An 18,506-nucleotide genomic window follows, 5' to 3' on the forward strand; every position below is an offset into this window, starting at 1 on the left:
CTCCAGATAATTTATTATTCACCAAGTTCTGTTCAAGGAATTTATCTTCAAAACTGTAGCATTTTTGAACAAAAAAAAAACCACACACAAAAAACTGTAGCATTAGAGTTGTATAATGGCTTCAAACTGGAGAAAAAAAAAGATATGCCATTTATGCTTTACAGGTTCCAATCAGTCTTATTACAACATAAACGCGAGTTATTCATCTCCTCCGAAATGCCTCTTTCTGCTAATGTTCACACTAAATGGGCCGCTTTTACAGATTATTTGGACTCTCTTTGAGAACTCAATACATCTGAGTATATTACTGCTCTCTGTTTCCACTTTCTTCCTCTTTTCTTCCTTCTCTTCTTTTTCTCTTTGGCCTCTGGGGGATCTCTCTTTTTCCTTCCCCCCTTTTTCCCTTTTTTCTTTCCCCTGATTTAAGATCCTCTTCCCCCCCCCTTCGGCTTTTTCTTTATCACTCTCTCCTCTCCCTTTCTTTCCTCTTCCCCTTTTTATCACTCTCCTCCCCTATCTCTTTTTGATTATCACAAGAATCCAATGACAATATTATTGTTATATATATACACATAATTTTTTCCTTTATATATATTTCTAGAATTCTTTTGTCTTGATTATGGTAACCATTTATTGTTGACCTGTTTTGTTTATTTTTTATTTCTGTATTTTTGAAAATCTTCAATAAATTTTCAAGAAAAAAAAAATAAATAAAAAAACTTATCTCCAGATAATTTATTATTTACCAAGTTCTGTTCAAGGAATTTATCTTCAAAACTGTAGCATTTTTGAACAAAAAAAACACACACACAAAAAAAACTGTAGCATTAGAGTTGTATAATGGCTTCAAACTGGAGAAAAAAAAAGACGTGCCATTTATGCTTTACAGTATAATGTATGATAAAAAAAAAGCATGCTACAATAAATAAAATATTAAAGGAGATATAAAATAAAGATGCCCATGCAGGGGAAGGTATGATAGCCCATTCCAGCTTTTAAGAACATAAGAAGTTGCCTCCGCTGAGGCAGACCAGAGGTCCATCTCGCACAGCGGTCTGCTCCCACGGCGGCCCATCAGGCTTATTACCTGAGCAGTGGTCCCTGATTAATTTTATAACTTGCCTCTATTCCTATCCCTATAACCTACCTCTACTCCTATCTGTACCCCTCAATCCCTTTGTCCTCCAGGTACCTGTCCAGACCTTCTTTGAAGCCCTGTAGCGTGCTCCTGCTTATCACATCTTCCGGTAGCGCGTTCCATGTATCCACCACCCTCTGGGTGAAAAAGAACTTCCTGGCGTTTGTTCTAAACCTGTCCCCCCTTTCAATTTCCCCGAGTGCCCCCTGGTACTTATGGTTCCCCATAATTTGAAAAATCTGTCCCTGTCCACTTTTTCTATGCCCTTCAGGATCTTGAAGGTTTCTATCATGTCTCCTCTAAGTCTCCGCATCTCCAGGGAGAACAGCCCCGACTTCTTCAGTCTGTCAGGCTTTTAGAGAACAAGACATTTCTCACCTTACTACCCCCCAATTCCAACTCGCTTCTACCCTGCCTACAAGAATAATAATAGTAATAATTGTATTTTGTATACCGCCATGCCCAGGAAGTTCTAGGCGGTTTACAATTAATTGAAATACAAACAATGCAAATCATTAAAATCAACAAACCAACAGCTTAAAGCTAAGTATTCTTAGTACTGAATATATATTTATATAAAATTACAAACAAGTATAATACTAAAAAATATAAAGTGGTTCCAATGAGGAGTGGGAGCATAAAGCCACACACTATGAGAGTAATTGAGTGTGTGGTGGCCCGCTGAGGAACCGTGAACAATTAATGAGTATAAAACTGAATGAAGGCAATTAATGCAGTGAGATAATTTCTCTCTGTAGAATTATATTTATAATATAAGAAAATACATACATGCCATAAAAGGAGAGTACAACAGTCTTAAAATAATATAATGATAAAATATATTAAGAACTCGGCCTGTTAAATAATTGAGTTTTAATCTGCTTTCTAAAATCAAGATAAGAAGAGGCATCCAGCACAATTTGGGCGAGCCATGAATAAATATACATAGAAACATGATGGCAGATAAAGGCCAAATCTGCCCATCATTCCAATCTGCCCATCCGCAGTACCCATTATCTCTTCCTCTAAGAGAGCCCACGTGCCTATCCCAGGCCCTCTTGAATTCAGTCTCTGTCTCCATGCATCTACCACCCTTTCTGTAAAAACGTATTTCCTTAGATTATTCCTGAGCCTATCACCTCTTAACTTCATCCTATGCCCCCTCATTCCAGAGCTTCCTTTCAAATGAGACTCGACTCATGCGCATTTACGCCACATAGGTACTTAAACGTCTCTATCATATCTCCCCTCTTCCACCTTTCTTCCAAAGTACACAGATTGAGATCCCCATACGCCTTATGATGAAGGCCACACACCGTTTTAGTAACCTTCCTCTGGACCGACTCCATCATTTTTATATCTTTTTGAAGATGCAGCCTCCAGAATTGCACACAATGTTCTAAATGAGATCTCACAAAAGTCTTATACAGGGGCATCAATACACATTCAGAAACCCCCCCCCCCCCCCACCTTTGAAGTCCATCACACCTATAAAGAAAACAAAAAAGGCAGCCTTTGTATGACTTTATTGAAGCTGAAGAGTACAATGACAATTTGCAAGGACAAACTCCTTCCAAATGGATTAATTTCCCCTCGTACTGTTAGGACCTATTTTCGCTGATCAAGAGTGGGGGAGATGGGACAACGGAGGGATGCGTCACCTATCCATAAATAATTCCTGTCTCAATGTTCTTATCTGAATTGTTAAGTTTTTGGAAGGGACTGGAATTCCTGCACACCCGTGACCTAGGGGGGATCTGAACCATTCCTCCCAAACTGGGACAGGTCAGGAGCCCTTTGCAGCTGGGACTTTGCTTTAGAACTAGGACACACAGAGGTGATTAATCAGTGCTGCTGCTTTTAGAGCTGGCTTAGCCAATCCTCATTCTGCATGCACATTTCTGTAGCTCCTACTGGTCTTAAGAGAAATTAAAAACTATTAGAAGGTTACATAAACCCATATTTAGACACAAAGTTGACACTGGACAGATTAAAGCCAGTTGGGAAATGTTTGAGTTTTGATTAATGTGAATTGTTTTGTTGGTAGATGGTAGGGTGGGTGATATAATAGAAAGGGTATACAGCTGTGGTGGATGATATTGCTATGGTTTGGTGTGGGGGGCGGGTGGGGATATTTTCTATAAACGAGGATGACTGATGCTACATTGTGGCACATGTTGATTCTTTGTATTTTGTCAGTCATCAATAAAAAAAATTGTTTTGAACATCTAGCCAGTTGGGAACATCTCCCGTCTGATCAAGCCACCTGCCCAGATGAGCTTACCTATATGAAGTGCATGCTCGTTCTTGAATAAATCAGCTAGCCTCACTCTCACCCCACACCAAATATTCAGTCTCTCAGCCTCACCAGGAAGTGGTAAGTAGCTGCAGAATTCCACTCCAGGTTGTCAGTTTCCCCTACAAAGCTCTCAGGGACAAGCTCCACCCCCCCACCCCCCAAACACACACTACATGTAGATGTTCCTAGCACTTTGTATCTTTAGAATTTTTGTTCCAGTAAGAACGCTGTCTTGTACGTTTCATTCAAAAGGCCTAGGATGATATATATAAGTGGCCTATTAATTACTCCTGGCGGAATTCCGCACAAAAAAATGCAAAGGTTCTGCAAAGTTCATTTGTAGTGTTTGTATAGCATTCACCCATACTAAGGCCTGAAATTCCTTCCTGTCTTTTCCTTTCTCAAGCTCCAGCCTCCTCAGAACTGCAGTCCTGTTTCCCTTTAAAATCCCACTCCTCTCACACCCTGAATCCCTTTCCTGGGCCCTGTGATCTGTCATTTTTCCCTCTCTTCAATGGCTAAGAATCTCCTACTTCCTTCCCATCCCCTTTCTGGACTGGATCACTCTTCCTCTCTCTACCATCCCCCCACCCCCACTTGTAGGATCAGCATACATGTCCCCCCCTCCCCACCCCAGCACCTCTCACTTGCATCCTGAATTCCTTCCCTGTGGTCTGGTATTTCTCTCCACTGGCCAAGCATCTCTTCCTCCCTTTCTATTCCCCTTTCTGGTCTGGGTCACTCCCCCTTTCCTAGTCCAGCATTCATGTCCCCTCCCTCCTTCCCCCCCCAAGGATCTAGCATCTCTCACTCCCCCCATGCGAATTGTCAAGACAGCAGCACAAAAGACAGCAGACTTCCACGCTGCACGAGTGCGGGAAACAACCCGGGCTACAGAAGGTCTGCACAAATTCTGCACTTCCTCATGTTTGTAAATGTACATATATACATGCAAGCCCATAAAGTCACCCTTCAAATGCTTTTAACTAAATCTGTCTTAGAACCAAGGTTCCTATTCACAAAGCCTTAGCAAAAGCTTAGAGTAATTCTTGAAAAAGGGTGGTATTAGGCAAATACAAAAAAAAAAAAAAAGTCTGACCTTGTAACTTTTGTTCACCTTTCTCCCACCTCAAGAGCTGCATGCATTCTACAAAGTAGCCACAAGAGGGTGCTCTTGCATTACAACAGGCTTCCCCTCACCCAAACCTTTCATCCTAATTCCATCAGTCAAACCAGCAGAATCTTTTTTTTATTGCTATGTTTACACTATTACCCCCCCCCCCCACCCACACACCCACCATCTCCCCCCATATCAAGTAATTTTACTCCACTGGCTCAATGGATTTTTCTTAGTTCTGTAAATAAAATTCTATTTTCCTTTTTCAAGTACATTTTCTGTACTATTCTGGTGGCTCAGGCTTGGGGATCTCATTAAATTTGGCGGTAGATGTGTTCATATCAGAAGGGACAGACTAAACTTGTTTTAATGATACTGGACAATTCTAACAGCATGGAAGAGTGATGGTAATGAAGCCAAAATGACATGATGCCCTCTTCATGTCTCAAGTGTTATGCAGCTTACCATACCTGCCCAATACTCCTTCCTGTATATCAACTGTGCTTAGAAATACTACAGGTGGGGGAGGGGGGGCAATTTACCTGCAAAGATCCCTTCAAGATGCCAACAGGGAGAGTACAAGGGATTTGTCCTGAGAGGGACCTCCTGGATTCAAGGTAGGCTGGGTAGCATTTCCCACCACCTTCATGACTTATTTTCAGAGGGAAGGGCTCCAAGCTAAATGAATTCTCCCCCTCCCCTTTTTAAGAAGGGCCCCAGTCAGATATAGGTCTTTCTAATCTTGGTGAAACAAACTCAGTGTACTAGACACAAATAATTGAACAAAAACAACAGGCCGGGAAAGCTATAAGGAAAAACCTCGATCTAATCCTGCCTCCCTCTGGACCAGATTCATGTGCTGCTATGGAAGGGAAACCAGGACAGCAATATATCAGGGAACCAGATTCCTGTTTAAAAAAAAAAAAAAAAAAAAATATTTGTTTACACACCTCTACTTTATAGGAAAAATGTTTTTGAAGCCTCTGCATTTCAGCCTTGTCCTTCCCAAACTGTAGCCAGGAGCAGGGCGACAGCGTTCTGAAATCTATTTCTCTCTTTTCCATGCACAAGGATATTTTTCAGCAAAATAAATGGACCATTATCCCCCACCCCCACCCTAGCCCTGGAATCCTGGTCTGTACACATTAACATGGGTCATTTTAATGCTTTCGCCACCAGCTCATAAGCGATCTCGATTTCCTGCGTGGCGGGACAGGTGCTGGAAAATTCTTCCTGCTCATAGGCGTTCTTCATGTAACGGTGTATACCCGTGAACTCAGCTGGGATCTTAAAGCCACGGTACTTCTCGCATACCACCTAGGGAGAAAAGCAAAAGGACCTCTTTAGTATGCTTTGTAGCCTTGCCGCTTTTCAGCCTAACTAGTCACTATTCAGGTGGCAAAGGTGTTTTGTTTGGGGGTTTTAAAAAAAATTCTTACTACTGTCAGCTAAATTAGATCAAAATATTTAATGCCAGGCCACATCTGGGAACAGCCAGGAGACAGTACTAGCCTTCACGGGTCCCAACCAATATTCAGCTGGGGCCCAGATACCCAACTTAAGTGGATCCCAGCTGAATAAGAGGGTCTTTTACCCACCCCACCCCCGGTGGCATTGCACTGATTTTTCTGATCCCACCTAACCCCTCTCCCCCATACAACCACCAACCCTGGAGCCCCAGGACCTATCCAGAGGTGATCACTAGTGTCTAGGGTGGGATGGGGATGCTGTCAGCTCTGGCTCTCAAAATGGCAGTATCTATCACGTGCTGTAACCTCATAGGGAGGGAGGGGGGGTCAGTCTTCTATATAAGGGCAGATCAGCCATGGTGAAAAATTGACTCCTAAGCACTTTGAGGAAGGGACATAAACTCAACTTATGGGTAATGAGCACCGAAGTGGGAGTGAGGGGTGCAGCAATTAGAGCTTCAGCCTCGGCACCCTGAGGTTGTAGGTTCGAATCCCGCACCGCTCCTTGTGACCCTGGCCCAAGTCACTTAATCCCCATCGCCCCAGGTACATTAGATAGAATGGGAGCCTACCGGGAGAGTTAGGAAAAAATGCTTGCGTACCTGAATAAATTGTAATCTCGCAGAGAATTGTAGGATATGCGGAATATAAATTTTTAGAAAAAAAAAAAAAAAGAGTCAAATGCATTACCGTATTTTCACGTAGATAACACGCACCCATGTAAAACGTGCACACGGGTATAGCGCGCGGAAAACACAAATTTATGTACAGAAATTTTTATATACCGCGCACACCCGTATACCGCACATGCTGCCCGACTCTCCTTTCCCCCTTGAAGTCCTGTCCCTACCCTGAAAGCCTGATGCCCCCCCCCCCCGACGTCCGATTCACCCCCCCACAGGACCGCTCGCACCCCCACCCCGAAGGACCGCTTGCACGCACCCGCACCCCCACCCTGAAGGACCGCTCGCACCCCCACCCCAAAGGAGCGCTTGCACTCCCCCACCCCGAAGGACCGCTTGCACCCCCACCCGAAGGACCACTCGCACCCCCACAGCCTCCCCCCCTCCCCCATGGAGAAGCTGTCTACCTTGTTTCCGGATGCCAGCGAGCCCAGCTGTTTCCTCTGCCGGTGGTCCCGCCCCTTCTCTGAGCCCTGCTGCGCTGCTTCCTCTTCTGGCGGTCCCGCCCTTTCTCTGACGTCAGAGAAAGGGCGGGACCGCCTGAAGAGGAAGCAGCGCAGCACAGGGCTCTGAGAAGGGGCAGGACCGCCGGCAGAGGAAGCAGCTGGGCTGGCATCCGGAAACAAGGTAGACAGCTTCTCCATGGGGGAGGGGGGGGAGGCTGTGGGGGTGCGAGCGGTCCTTCGGGTGGGGGTGCGAGCGCTCCTTCCGGGTGATGAATCGGGTGTTGTGGGGGGGGGGGGGGAACTATGTAAAAAAAATTTTGTACAACGCGCTCACGCGTAAAAACCACGTATAACGCGCGCGTTATATGCGAGAAAATACGGTACTCTATCACCCTAGCCTTGGTCTCACCTGTACAATGTGGAGTTTAGGCAGAAGGTTGCAATCTGCCAGCGTCAACTCATCCCCATCCAGGAACTTGCGAAGCGACGTCGTCTCATCCTCGGCACTGTTCTCGTCGATCTCCTCCGGCAAGGGGGTGTGCAGGAAATCATCAAGAGCCCGTAGGGCTTTCAGAAGCCCCTTCTCCAAGTCTAATAGGGAGAAACACAGTCAGAGGGCATTAAGAGAGGAGTGGGAACCTCCTGGCCAGACTTTGCCCCAGCCTCGCTCTCCCCCTTGGCATCTCCAGAGCCCAGTTACACTCACTTGGGTTTAATTCTGGTCGACAGTTTTTGATGTACGCTGAAAATTTGGCAAAGACATCCATGCCAGCTGTGTTCGACTCTGGATTCTTAGGAGCAAGTTTGGGATATCTGAAGGGTGGTGCAAAGAAACATATGTGACTATGAGCAAGCCCACCCCCAAACGCACTGCTGATGTACCTCATTCCTTCCCCCCACAGCACCCCTTGCCATTTTAATACTAGAGACAAAAAGAGGTGCAAAGATCCTGCTATAGACTTCATTCCTGTTTCCCCCCTTCTATTGAAAGCACATTGGCTACCTGTACAACACAGAATCCTCTATAATAAAACCCTAAGCGCGCCTGCGCAGTTAGGACGGCAAGATCCCTGCCACCGTGGTCTCTGGGTCAGTGCCGAATTCCATTTTCGAACACGGAGGCAGGGAACATGCCAGCGACTCCCCCCTCCCTCACCAACCACCGCCGCTGCTCCTCTTCAAAGCAGCCTGCTGAGGTTCGCGGCAGGCTGTAACGAACCTCGCAGGCCACTCTGCATCTCGGTAGCACGTTCTCTACGACGCACGGGATCGCTGGACAGGGGGAGCAGGAAAGGGGTGCTGCTGGACAGGGGGGAGGTAAAAGGAAGGGAGAAGGGCTGCTGCTGGACAGGGGGAGCAGGGAAGGGGTGCTGCTGGACAGGGGGGAGGTAAAAGGAAGGGAGAAGGGCTACTGTTGAACAGGGGGAGCAGGGAAGAGGTGCTGCTGGACAGGGGGGAGGTAACAGGAAGGGAGAAGGGATACTGCTGAAGAGGGGAAGCAGGCAAGGGGTGGTAGTGGACACGGGGGAGGTAAAATGTAACCATGGGTTATAAAATAAATATGTTATAGTTGACCCAGGGCAGGAGAGACCTGACAGAGGTTTTTTCCTCTAATATTTTAAAGTTAAAAGTTTTTTTTTGTTGTTGTCCAGCAAAGATAATGCTGTGTTTGCATGACTGATTGTTGCAATTCTAGACTGATGATGTAAGCAACAGGTCTGATGACCTCATGTAGAAGTCATTAGTGCTGGGGAGGATTCTACAACTGCCAGGGAGAGCAACTCGGTGGTTATCAGTCTGGAAGACAGTGGATTATTGGCTAATGTTAATTAAGTTCAAGACTGGCCTATTTTTGTGGCAAGGGCTGTGTTTGGTTATTTCACACAGTGATTTTCTCTGTCACTTTTGTGTTGAGGTGCAGAGCTCTTGTATTTAAATGGAATGTAGTAACAGTTAAATTAATTTTGTCCCAGTTAACGTTAAGAAAACAGGATAGAAAGAATCTTTTTGACGTTGTAAGTAGTGCTGAGGAAACATTTGTTGATGAGTTCTGGTTATTTATAAAAACCAGTTGTGAATTGGCGTGAATTCCGTCACTAAAATATTTTGGTTTAGATAACCATTTGATTTATAACCTTGGAGATAAGCCTATAGATTAAGATACATTGTGGGTGGGAAAAAGTTCAGGGAAATTTTAATTATCCATTTTTTCCTCTGGGTAGCTAGTCAAAAGTAAAGAAACAAAATATAATTTTCAGGGTGTCATAGGGTTTTGCTTCCTTTGGTTTTTTTTTTTTTAGTTAGGGAGTGGGTACTCCATTTATTGAAGCTGAATCTCCAGAGAGGAAGAAGAAGTGCTGGTACCCAACGGCTCTGCAGAAAAAAAAAGAACAACTGAACCCTGTGAAAACAAAGTTTACACCTGGACCCTGTGAGGAAAAAATTATTTCAAAGAACTAAATTCTTTGAGGAAGATTTTATATGGAATCTTATTCTAAAGTTATATAGATATATACATTTTGTTAGATTTGTAAAAATAAACTAACAAAAACTTTTAGAACCAGTATTTTTTTTTAAAAGGTTTCATTTATTGTTCACCCAGTATCTTTTATTTAGGGTAGATTTTATATTTTATGCTAACTTTTCCCTCTTTTTAGAAACATTCTCACTTTGATTTATAAGGTAACCTGACTACAGAAGGTGAAGAGAGTGAGAATTGATAGTCAAAAAGGAAGGGAGAAGGCCTACTGCTGGACAGGGGGAGCAGGGAAGGGGTACTGCTGGACAGGGGGGAGGTAAAAGGAAGGGAGAAGGGCTACTGCTGAACAGGGGGAGCAAGGAAGAGGTGCTGCTGGATGGGGGAGGTAAATGGAAGGAAGAAAGGCTACTGCTGAACAGGGGGAGCAAAGAAGAGGTGCTGCTGGATGGGGGGGAGGTAAATGGAAGGAAGAAGGGCTACTGCTGAACAGGGGGAGCAAGGAAGAGGTGCTGCTGGACAGGAGGGTGGAGGTAAATGGAAGGAAGAAGGGCTGCTGCTGGACGGGGGGAGCAGGCAAGGGTGGACAGCCGATGAAAGAGAGAGACAGAAAGAAAGACAGACACACATATTTATTCTGACGCAACCGGAAGTTGCGTCAGAGGAGAAGCTTCCGCCCACTCACACGTGAGTGCAGGCAGGCAGGCTTTGCCAGCTTCAGTAAGTTTCTTTAAGGTAAGGGGGAGGGAGATAGATTTGGCCTTAGGTAGGGAGGGGGCCTGCGCGCAATGGGTGACCGCATGCCTTCCCTCCCTTAACTGCGGGACAAGGCCATTCACCGCTCCACGGGGCAGTGGATGGCCTTGTCCCTGTGCCCGCAGTGAGCACTTCCCCCCCCCCACCCACCATTTCAGCGGGCTACCTGCGGGTAACTGCCATCATGTCATTCTCTACTCCTTACTATACCCTCCTTAAAATTAATTAACACCTTGAGAACTAATATTTTTGCCATCACCGCACCCTCCCTCTGGAATTCCTTACCTAACCACTTACGTGTAGAGCAGTCATTAAGACAATTCAAATCAAAATGAAAAATGCTCTTATTCCAGGATGCTTTTGAATAATAACTATCCTTCTAAGGACTAATCAACTCTTTTTCATTTTTTCCCCCCCTTTCTCTGTTCTCTTTCTTTTAAAGATTATAGTTCTTGCCCTTTTCCCTGTTGTTTGGCGTTTGTCTTTATGTCATGTCAAGACATCTGTTTTACTAACAATCCCCAAACGTCCTGCTTTGTTAATTTTATAACCTACATTTATTCTATCTGTACTGATTAGGCAGTATAAAATTTTAAACAAACAAAACAAAACAAAAAAAAACCCCAAAACAAAACCCTGCTATTCCAGTACTGAAATCCTTCTCCCTCCTGACGGACAACTATGCCGACACCTCATTCCTGCCCCACAGTAGAGAATGACACAGTGACAAAATTCATCACCGTTCCCGTCCCCGCAGATAACCGCGGGAAATAATCCCATGTCATTTTCTAGTGTCTATTTCAACCTCAGTCCTTCTACACCAGCATTCTTCAAAGCAAAGCTTGAGGGTCAGTGGTTGTGGCCTTTCATACTCTGATTCTTATGTGAGCCAAGGATAATGAAGCCATTGTGACATCACTGATGTGATTGGCTCTGATGTGTGGAATGAGGCATTATGACATCACAATATCTGCTCTGGATACCAGAGACTGTCATTCTCTAGTGTCTGTTTCAACCTCAGTCCTTCTACACCAGCATTCTTCAGAGCAAAGCTTGCGGGTCAGTGGTTGTGGCCATTCATACTCCGATTCTTCCCTCTCTCCTTAAAGAATGACATGAAGATGGTTTACCGCGGTTATCCACGGGGACGGGAACGGTGATGAATTTTGTCACCGTGTCATTCTCTACCCCACAGCACCTCTTGCTACTCTAGTAAAAAGACCCACCCCCCCCATGCATCTCATGCCCATTCTGCAGCTCCTTCTTCCCAACAGCAGTTCATAGGAGGACTGCGCTATGCTCACGCACTTTGGGGGGCAGAGGGTTTCCTCCAGGAATTCTTCAATCTTATTTGTGTCTGTCCGTACCTCCCCTCCGTAGACCAGGAAGGGGGGCTGGGCTCCAGGGGCTATGTCTTTCAGAATCTCTGGCTTCCTATAATGTGTACGAGAAGGGAAAAGGTTAAAGAAAGCACTTTCAATGGCCCGAGCTCTTTCATTTTAAGACACCAATGCGCTAAACCAAGGGGTCTCCAAACTTTTTGCCACGAGGGCCACATTGAGTACTTCAGCACTTTTCAGCGGGCCATAGTTTAAAATAATAAAAAAAAAAAAAAGATAAATAACTCTAGATATGAGTTCTATTGAAAGCAGAAAATTGTATAAACTAATTACAGAGTATGTGAGATTAAATTATCCTTTATTAATGATGAATACTACCAGCAAATTCTCATATTTTCATCACAAATTCTAATAAAACCATTAACGTGAATGATGGAACTGTTTTTGGTGTTTTTAAAATCTTATTAAACCGAGGTTCAAATTTTGAAACACTAATTACAAGTAGCGACTTAAAAATGTTCGTCAGATAAATTGACCTGTATTTTGTCTTGATATATTTCATTTGGGGAAAAAGTTTGTTTCACCAAGAGACGTTGTCCCCAAAATGGAGATAAATGATATTTCCATAGACTTTTGTGGAATTGTGATTTTTATGTAACCATAGGCTGGAATTTACACATCTTGCTCGCCTCTTTTGTTGCTCTAGTCCAGGGGTGTCAAAGTCCCTCCTCGAGGGCCGTAATCCAGTTGGGTTTTCAGGATTTCCCCAATGAATATGCATTGAAAGCAGTGCATGCACGTAGATCTCATGCATAGTCATTGGGGAAATCCTGAAAACCCGACTGGATTCCGGCCCTCGAGGACCGACTTTGACGCCTGTGCTCTAGTCTATTGTGAGGCAAGATCCCTTCTTCCTTCTGGTTGGGTCATTTGTTTACTGAGCCCTGTAACATTGTCCGAGCATGCGTGTACTCTTAAGTCCAATAAAGACATTTTTTCTTATAACTCGGAGGGGAGGACGCCCTCTCCCATAAAGAAGAGGCACAGCATAAGAAATACCTCACTGGGTCAGTCCCGAGGTCAATCGAGCCCAGTATCCTGTTCCCACCAGCAGCCAATCCAGGTCCCAAGTACTTGGCAGGATCTTGAAACAGTAGTTATAAGAGTCCACTCGTACCCGTTTGTCTAATCGTGTATGTCACTGTTTTGTCTAATCTAGAGGTCTGCACGGGAACGGGGATCGCGGGAATCCCCCCGTAACCCACGGGGACCCCCCTCTGGCCCATGGGACTCCCACGGGGACTCCCCTCTAGCCAACGGGACTCCCACGGGGATGGAAGGCTTTGGAAGCAGGGTTCGTCCATAAAATGTAATGGACACGTCAGCCTTAGCAAAAGAGGGGGTTTATAAGTTAATTACCTGAACAGAAAACAAAAAAAAGGTTCCACCAAAGAGATTCCACAAGGAAAACAGCAGCGCAAACACAAAAGAAACTGTGGAATTGATGATCCTGTCAGAAGTAATTGCTGCTTTTTATGGGGACGGGCAGGGATGGAGGTAATTCCTTGCGGGGACGGGTGGGGACGGAGAGGATCCTGGTGGGGATGGAGAGAATCCTGACGGGGACGGGTGGGGATGGAGAGGATCCTGGCGGGGACGGGTGGGGGATGGAGAGAATCCTGACGGGGATGGGTGGGGACGGAGAGGATCCTGGCGGGGACGGGTGGGGATGGAGAGAATCCTGACGGAGACGGGTGGGGATGGAGAGGATCCTTGCGGGGACGGGTGGGGACGGAGAGGATCCTGGCGGGGACGGGTGGGATTTCTGTCCCCGTGCAACTCTCTAGTCTAATCTTGTATGTCTATTTTGTTAAAGTTATGTATAATTGTATTATCTGTTTTTACCCTATTTTAAAATGTATAACAACCTTGAAATAAATGATAAGGTGGTATTTCAAATTTTTAATAAACTTAGAAACTTGGATTACCAGCCTGATACAATGAATTCAACAGCAATTTCTGGACATCTCCTAAAAGAGACTTGTCCAACCTAGAGCGCTCAGTAGCTCAGTAATTCTCAGACTCTTCCCCACTGCATCTCTGCTTCCCAAAAGCTTGTGCTGCACGGTGCCAGATGTTCGGGTTGGTCTCGTGAGACTCGAAAACCGTGTGACACCAAGTTTTCAGAGAGCCAAGTCGTGGTGGGGAAGTAGGAATCCCGTTGCTTCTTCTTTTGCTAAAGCCAGGCGAGGGGGAGAAACATGGTGAAGGCCCAGAGGGAGGGGGAGGAGAACATATGAGATAGAAGACATATGTCTCAGCCCCTCCGCATGTCACAAAATAAAATGTGGCCCCTGATCAAAACAGATTTGGGCAAGGCTGTCCTAGAACCTGTCCAAAACCATTTTTAAACCATGCTCTGCTAACTGCATGCTCGCTCACCTCTTCATGTCCACAGTGGTGACATTGAATGTCACACCCTTCAGCCATAGCATCATAAAGAGACGCTGAGAGAAGGGGCAGTTTCCGATACTCTGCCCATCGCTACCAGCCTAGAAGAAATTAGAAGCAGGCACTGTTACTGAGAAACAAAACAGACAATTTGGGCAGGTTTGGGAACCCTTTATATCAGCGGTCTCAAACTCAAACCGTTTGCCGGGCCACATTTTGGATTCGGAGGTACGTGGAGGGCCGCAGAAAAAAAATAGTTAATGTCTTATTAAAGAAATGACAACTTTGCATGAGGTAAAACTCATTATAGTTTATAAATCTTTCCTTAATTGCTTCTGATAATTTCAGCTATACACAGCTAAAAGCAGTGCAACATGCAGAAAGTGAAAAACTATCAAAGTATCAACTGCAAGAGACGAGATTCTGGACCAACTATTTTGAGGCCCTCGGTATTATGAAGAATAATTCTTTCTTTAAAACTTGTGCCTTTAAGGGTCCAGCGGTCACATCCGCAACCGCCTTCAACTCTCACCTCCTCCAGCACTGGACACACGCACAGGCTGCACCGCCTCCAATGGTTACCTTAAGTTCTGGAACGTTGCCCGCCTCACTGCTGAAACCTCACGCAAGCACTTTCCTGCATTTGCACGCAATTGGACTCCACCTCACGATCGCGTACAGACGCAGGAAAGCGCCTGCGTGAGGTTACAGCAACCGCCGGACACTTAAGGCACAAGTTTTCCATAAAGAATCATTCTTTGTAATACTGAGGGCCTCAAAGTAGTACCTGGTGGGCCATGAGTTTGAGACCACTGCTCTATATACAAGGCTTCTCCTCAATGAATCATTTATCTCTATAAGGATTTAATATTGATCATCCACATGCAGATTGTTTAAAAACATAGATGATGGGGACGAGGGGAGGGGAGGAAAATTCTCCACTGCCTATCAATTAGCTATGAGTTGAGGCCTTCTGCAAAACCTTATCCTGATCTTGTTTAGGGAGGGGAGAATGGGGATATGAAAACATATGTACAATTTGTTATCTTTTGATAAGGCTTTTTACTCTGATGGGTTGGAAGGGAGTGGCAGGAAGTAACTGTTTGTTGTTAAAGAGAAATGGAGGCTTTCTAAACTTGTGCAACAGAATGGACACCATTTTAACTTCTATTCAGTATTTTGTAAACTGCTCTACCAGTACCAAGAGCAGAAACGTGCAAGTTATAACACAAAATTCAACCATAGACCTCTGGCGTACTCTCACAGACACGTCTTCCTCATCTGCCATGACGAAACGTGCAAAGTTCTTCTTGTTGACGTCAACCAACAATGAAGACTACAGCAGACCAACCGCAGGTTCAGAAATGCTGAGGTACGAGCTTCACAAGAACCAGCATAGCACTGCCATGTCCACTTCTTGCTTTCTTATTTATATCCCGCCTTTCCCAAGCCGGGTTACAACATGACACATGCATAATCAACACACATACGTAACAACAATCACAAAAACCACAGCATATACTCAATAATAAAAGCGAACATCGTGAAATCTCATAGAATAGGCGTCCAGCGCCTACATATAAATCAAAAATGGTTCAGCGCCTGTATTTCATCATGCAAGAGGGATGTCTTTTTAACAATTTTTTTGAAAACTGCCTAAACTCATCTGTCGACGTATATATTGAGGAAGACTATTCCACCCTTGGGGACCTACGCAAGAAAAACATGCAAGCTCTAGACGCTTTCAACGCTTGTCTTACTGTCGGGATACATAAATCAGCATGCTGCACAGAAACGTACATTACTATGAAAGAAAGAACTCCTTTTCTCTTCCCCCTCCAGTTTACAGATCTCCCCTATACTTTCACAGGGAGGTGTTTATGGTGCTATCTTAAGCACAGATTCTGTTTTCTTCCAGCACCACACAGCTCATAATAAGCTTAAACTGCATAACATTCAGACTAGACGGGGAGAAACACTGTCCCCATCACCGCCGTCCCCTTCACCGCCCTGTCCCCATCGCATCCACCCTTCCCTCTCGCCACCTCAATGCCCTCCAGCAGCCCGAGAATCTCCCTCCCTCCCTCTTACCTACGCGGCGCGTTAGTAAAGAAACTTGCGTCAGAGGAGAAGCTTCCGCCCACACACATGCAACTGCAGGCAGGCAGGCTTCGTCAGCTTCAGTAAGTTTCATTACTAAAGCGCCGTGAAGGTAAGGGGGGGAGGGAGGGAGAGAGGGGGCCGCGCGTGCGATTGGTGACCATTCCTTCCCTTAACTGTAGGGACAAGGCCATTCACCGCTCCACGGGGCGGTGGATGGCCTTGTCCCCATGCCCGCAGTGAGCACTTTTCCCCCCCAATGTTTCAGCGGGTTACCCCCGGTTAGCCGCGGGTAACTGCCACTGTGTCATTCTCTAATTCAGACTTCTTGGAAACAGACTTTTGGGCAGCACATAGTTCAAGATCACATAAGAACTGGGTCATACCAAAAGTCCATCAAGCTCCATAGCCCATTCTCACTGTGGCCAATCCAGGTCCCTAATACCTGGCCAAAACCCAAAAAGAGTAGCAACATTCCATGTTACCAATCCAGGGCAAGCAGCGCCTTCCCCCATGTCTTTCTCAATAACAAGACTATGGACTTTAACTCCAGGAACTTGTCCAAACCTTTCTTAAAACCAGCTACACTATCCGCTCTTACCACAACCTCTGGCAAGAGCTACATGGTACAGATAGTAACAGAATAACTATGAAGCTTTGCCAGTAGTTGGTCTGAGGAAAGGTGGGAAGAACGAGTCAGGGTGGGGGTGGGGGCTTCCACTGGTCCCCAAGAATGCAGCAAAGAGCACAGCGACAGCATAAACACAAGACAACAGGTACCACAGTTAAGAGCGTGAGCCTACGGGACAGATATCCGACTACTATTTAATAGAATCCGCCTTGAGTGAATCTTCTTTATAAAGGTAGTTAATAAATCTCAATAAATAAAACATCCACAACACAAGTTGATAACAAGGAGCATCCAGAGTTGGACATATATGATATGATTTTATGCTATTTTTGCTTATAATAAAATTGTCTTTGTTCCTTAAGGTTGATGTGTCCAGTCCCTTCCCCACGCCTTCTTTGGTTTACCATACAGTTTGCCCAACAGTTAAACGCAGGGAACGATTAACCAATAGGCCAAGTAGGCACGTGCCTAGAGCCCGAAATGGTCGGGGGGCCCAATGAAGGAAGGCATCAACAATGTTTTTTCCAAACAGCAATGGGCCCCTCCAGCATCGATCGGCAACGCGGGCCTCCCCCCCAATCAACAGAAAGTAAGACAAGCAAGCAAAGCGGGTAAGAAAGGCAACGTGAGCTGTAATTGTGCAAGCAGTGCTGCTTGCCCAAAGCTTCCCTCTGACGCAGCTTCCTGTTTCCGCCTGGGCGCATGGTGGGGTGGGGCGGGGCAGGGGGGCCCAGTGTACTTGTGTGCCTAGGGGCCCTTGACGAATTAATCCTGCCCTGGTTACACGCATCATAAATTAATGGATTTAATTGAATCATCTTTTTTTCCATTGATATCACTTGGTGCTAGATCACAGAAGTCTTGCCGGATCTATTGGAGTTGCCATCGAAACTTATTCCAGCCTATCCTCATGTTCTAAATTACTGGCGTTCTCATCGAAGCCCTCCCCAGCCCATCCTAAACCGGCCCTTGGTCTTCAATTAATGCCATTCATTTTCTAATTCGAGATCCACTGCGTTCATCCTACACTTTTTTGAATTCCGTCACCGTTTTCCTCTCCACCACTTCCCTCAGGAGGGCGTTCCAGGCATCAACCACCCTCGTTTTAAGGTCAGTACAGCACCTGAATCCCCCCCCCCCTAGCCTGCCATGAGGGGATTTGAACTCAGGAGAGCTCAGACTAAGAAAGGCCCGTTTCATCTCTCCACCGCTTGGTAGAAGACAATTCATTCATTCTCCACCTAACCCAAATCCATACAAGAATAAAATTCACCCAAGCCCATCCCTGTGGTACAAGCAGGCCTAATGAAGCTGCTTATCTCTTGAGTAGGTCCCTCCCTCTATTGCTGAGGGGCCCTGAATTTACTTTGGGAGATCTGCCACTGTTAGACACCTGTATTCCTATGTGTGCCCCCCATTCATCCATCCTAATAGGCAAGTATGAGACATGGATGAGGCAACTTACTCATATACGAAAGAGAGCAAGGAGGCACGATTTAATCTTTTTAAAGTAATACTTTTAAATGTCTAACTATATACAGTGTGTTCTACCCTGTGGGTCTTTTTTTTTTTTTTTTTTTAAAGTTATGAGGCTGAGGGG

General features: G+C 45.4%; 1 protein-coding gene across 3 annotated transcripts in view; it reads right to left on the reverse strand.

The window, feature by feature from the left end:
* Positions 1-2,647: 2,647 nt before the first annotated feature.
* Positions 2,648-18,506, reverse strand: part of CLIC1 (chloride intracellular channel 1) — a 28,627-nt gene continuing 12,768 nt past the window's right edge. For all 3 annotated transcript variants that reach the window (XM_033916592.1, XM_033916591.1, XM_033916594.1), the window contains 5 exons: positions 14,167-14,276; positions 11,693-11,818; positions 7,859-7,965; positions 7,562-7,743; positions 2,648-5,871 (listed from right to left, as the gene is read on the reverse strand). In XM_033916592.1, the coding sequence (XP_033772483.1) occupies positions 5,710-5,871; positions 7,562-7,743; positions 7,859-7,965; positions 11,693-11,818; positions 14,167-14,276 (687 nt within the window). In that variant the 3' untranslated portion in view covers positions 2,648-5,709. The remainder of the gene's footprint in view (positions 5,872-7,561; positions 7,744-7,858; positions 7,966-11,692; positions 11,819-14,166; positions 14,277-18,506) is intronic.

The sequence above is a fragment of the Geotrypetes seraphini genome, chromosome 12 (assembly GCF_902459505.1).
Source record: "Geotrypetes seraphini chromosome 12, aGeoSer1.1, whole genome shotgun sequence".
NCBI lineage: Eukaryota > Metazoa > Chordata > Amphibia > Gymnophiona > Dermophiidae > Geotrypetes > Geotrypetes seraphini.